The sequence below is a fragment of the Belonocnema kinseyi genome, chromosome 5, assembly GCF_010883055.1.
Source record: "Belonocnema kinseyi isolate 2016_QV_RU_SX_M_011 chromosome 5, B_treatae_v1, whole genome shotgun sequence".
Classification (NCBI taxonomy): domain Eukaryota; kingdom Metazoa; phylum Arthropoda; class Insecta; order Hymenoptera; family Cynipidae; genus Belonocnema; species Belonocnema kinseyi.
The window spans coordinates 145499810-145502596 of record NC_046661.1 but is presented as its reverse complement, the minus strand read 5'-3'; the positions used below and the strand labels follow the sequence as shown (position 1 = coordinate 145502596).

General features: G+C 31.1%; 1 protein-coding gene across 3 annotated transcripts in view; it reads right to left on the bottom strand.

Annotated features, from left to right (window-relative positions):
- Positions 1-903: 903 nt before the first annotated feature.
- LOC117172522 overlaps positions 904-2787 on the bottom strand; it is a 42650-nt gene continuing 40766 nt past the window's right edge. For all 3 annotated transcript variants that reach the window (XM_033360545.1, XM_033360542.1, XM_033360543.1), the window contains exon 4: positions 904-2056. In XM_033360545.1, the coding sequence (XP_033216436.1) occupies positions 1303-2056 (754 nt within the window). In that variant the 3' untranslated portion in view covers positions 904-1302. The remainder of the gene's footprint in view (positions 2057-2787) is intronic.

Sequence of the window (2787 nt, the reverse complement as noted above, 5' to 3'; positions counted from 1 at the left end):
TTGGCAAATAGTAAGATTTCATTTAGAAAAAATAAATCTTTTAAGCAAATATGGAAAAATTAAATTTTTAATTAAAAAATTAATTATTTAGTAAAAAAAAAACAACGAATTTTCAACAAAAAAGTCTAATTTTTTAACGAATAATGGAATTTTCAATCAAAAGGGACACTTTTTAACAAAATAGTTTAATTTTCTAAGATTTAGAAAAAATTTTAACTTTTTTTGAATCAAAAAAATTAATTTTTAATCAAGAAATTAATTTTTTACTGAAAAATAAGAATTTTTAGGAAAACATTGAATTTTTTGACAAATGATAAAATTACATTTAGAAAAAATAAATCTTAAAAAAAAATGGAAGTTACATTTTTAATTAGAAAATTAATTGTTTAGAAAAAAACAACGAATTTTAAATAAAAAATAATTTTTAACCGAAAAATCAACTTTTCAATCAAAAAGGACACTTTTTAACAAAATAATGTAATTTTCTAAGATTTAGAAAATTTGTTAACAAAATAGTTGAATTTCGTAAAATTTAGAAAAATTTTTAACTAAATAGTTGAATTTTCATTTTAAAAAATATGAATTTTTGATCAAGAAATTTAACTTTCTAACGAAAAATGGACTTTCCGAATAAAAAGGACACTTGTGAACAAAATTGTTTAATTTTCAAAAATTTAGATTGGTTTTTAACCAAAAATACTCATTTTTACCGAAAAAGGCGTATTTTCAGAGAAAATTGAATCATTTGCCAAACAGTTCAATTCCATCTAGAAAATTTTAAATCGGTTAACCCCCAAAAAAAAAGAAAGAATTTTTAAGAAAATAGTTGACTAAAATAAAAAAATTTTAATAAAAAAAGGAAATTTTTAACAAAGTATTTCAACTTGCAATCAAAAGGGATACTTTAAAACAAAACTGTTTAATTTTCACTAAAGTAGATTAAATTATACCAAATTATCTAGGTAACATATTAATTACTTGAATAACTTTGAATTATCAAATTATGAGATTACAACTGGATTACCTAAATTACTTACAATTATTTGCATTACTCCGGATTATTTGTTCCAATTTTTTCTCTCGCTCATGGAGAATCAAATGCAGTTTCCGTCGACACTCAATAATTATTATCTTGCCGATAATACTTTTAATTCTAGAATCTGGAGGCGATGAATGAATATCATATTTTTTACAAACCCAAATTCTTTTGTACATATAAACAATCTGTCCATTATTTTGTTGAGGGAAGAAACTCTTTAAAATAATTTAAACTTTAGTAAAGTCTCTCTACTCTGTATCTCATCACTTTTTCTGCTTGTCAATCATGCTGCAAGGAATCAGAACTAATTTCGGAATCAGTCCCGAATCCGGTCCCCCCGTTTCTTCATCCGTCTCTTCCAAAAGTCGCTTGGAAAATCTCACTTCTGCCTCCGTCACTATCCTACAAATATCTAATTTAATGTCCGCCTGGACTTTCGAGGGCAATTTTTTCACCGTCTGCGCCATGCTGTCGAAAAAAAGCTCGAGGCCGCTTTTGATCTGCTTCTCCTCGTCCTCATTTTCCTCCTCAACTTCCTCCTCCGGCTCAGATTCTTTATTGTTGATCGGATACTGTGTCAAGTTCGTCGTCGGACTCGTTAAAAATATCGAATTTTCTAAATTCTCCTGAATCGAGGCGGAGTTTTTCGTTTGGATATTGTAATTATTAATCTCGACCGGACTCGGCTCGTCCAGTTTGACCCTTTTGGGTCGAATCTTCCGGTATTTTGATTCTATTTCCTGGGCGTAGGAGGTGACGTCCGGCTTTTTCCGGACAGGTTCCGGACTCTCGGAAAGGGTTTGCGTCAAATTCCGGGTCGCGATTTCCGCCTCATTTCGGGAAATTGCCGAAATCGGATCGGCGGCTGTTTCTTCTAATTCTAGGTACTCGCTGTAGTCCTCGTCTCGATCTTCCAATTGTTCGAGGAGGTCGTCGCAACTCAGGCCGCCGCAATTTATGTCCTGGACGTATTCATCGGAGAGAACGACACACTGGGGTTCGAAATCTGGCTCGTAACTGTGACAACAATTTATTTCAATTTTTTATTCATTTTTTTATCAATCAACTAATTCAGAGTGGCCAGAATAGATAGAGTCCTTACATTCCCGAGAATTTAAGTTCGGGTTATATAACCGAGAATATCACAGAATTTAGGACAATTTAAAAGAATTTATGATTTTTAACAATTGTTTTTTATTGTTCAGGTTATATCAGCGGAGATGAAATTTCTACCAAAAAGTCCATTTTCTACCAAGAAAAAATTTTCAGTGAAGAATGAAAAATAATGTTATGCAAACTGTTGAATTTTCAACAAAAAAAAATTAATATTTATCAAAAGAAAAATCTGCTCGCTTCGCGGTCACATTATCATCGCGCGCTACGCGCGCGGATCGCAAGTTTGAGCGCGCCTAGGGCGCGCGACGGTTGAATTTCGCGCTTCGCGCTCGATAATAGGTTACCTCGCGCTTCGCGCTCGAACATAATTACACCTTGAATTACGCATTTTAATCTAAATAATAGCATAATTGAAAAACCTAACAGTTCCAATCATTATTTAAAAACTGTTGAAATCGAACGTGGACAGGTTTTTCTTTTAAAAATTTGTAAAAATTTCGAAGTATCTCGAAATTGACTGAAATTAATTTGAATCTCTTAAAATCCTCCAAATTATCTTAAATTCCTTTAAAAATCGTGAAAATCCTTAAAATATTTAAATTTTCTCAAATATCTTGAAATCTTTTTAAATA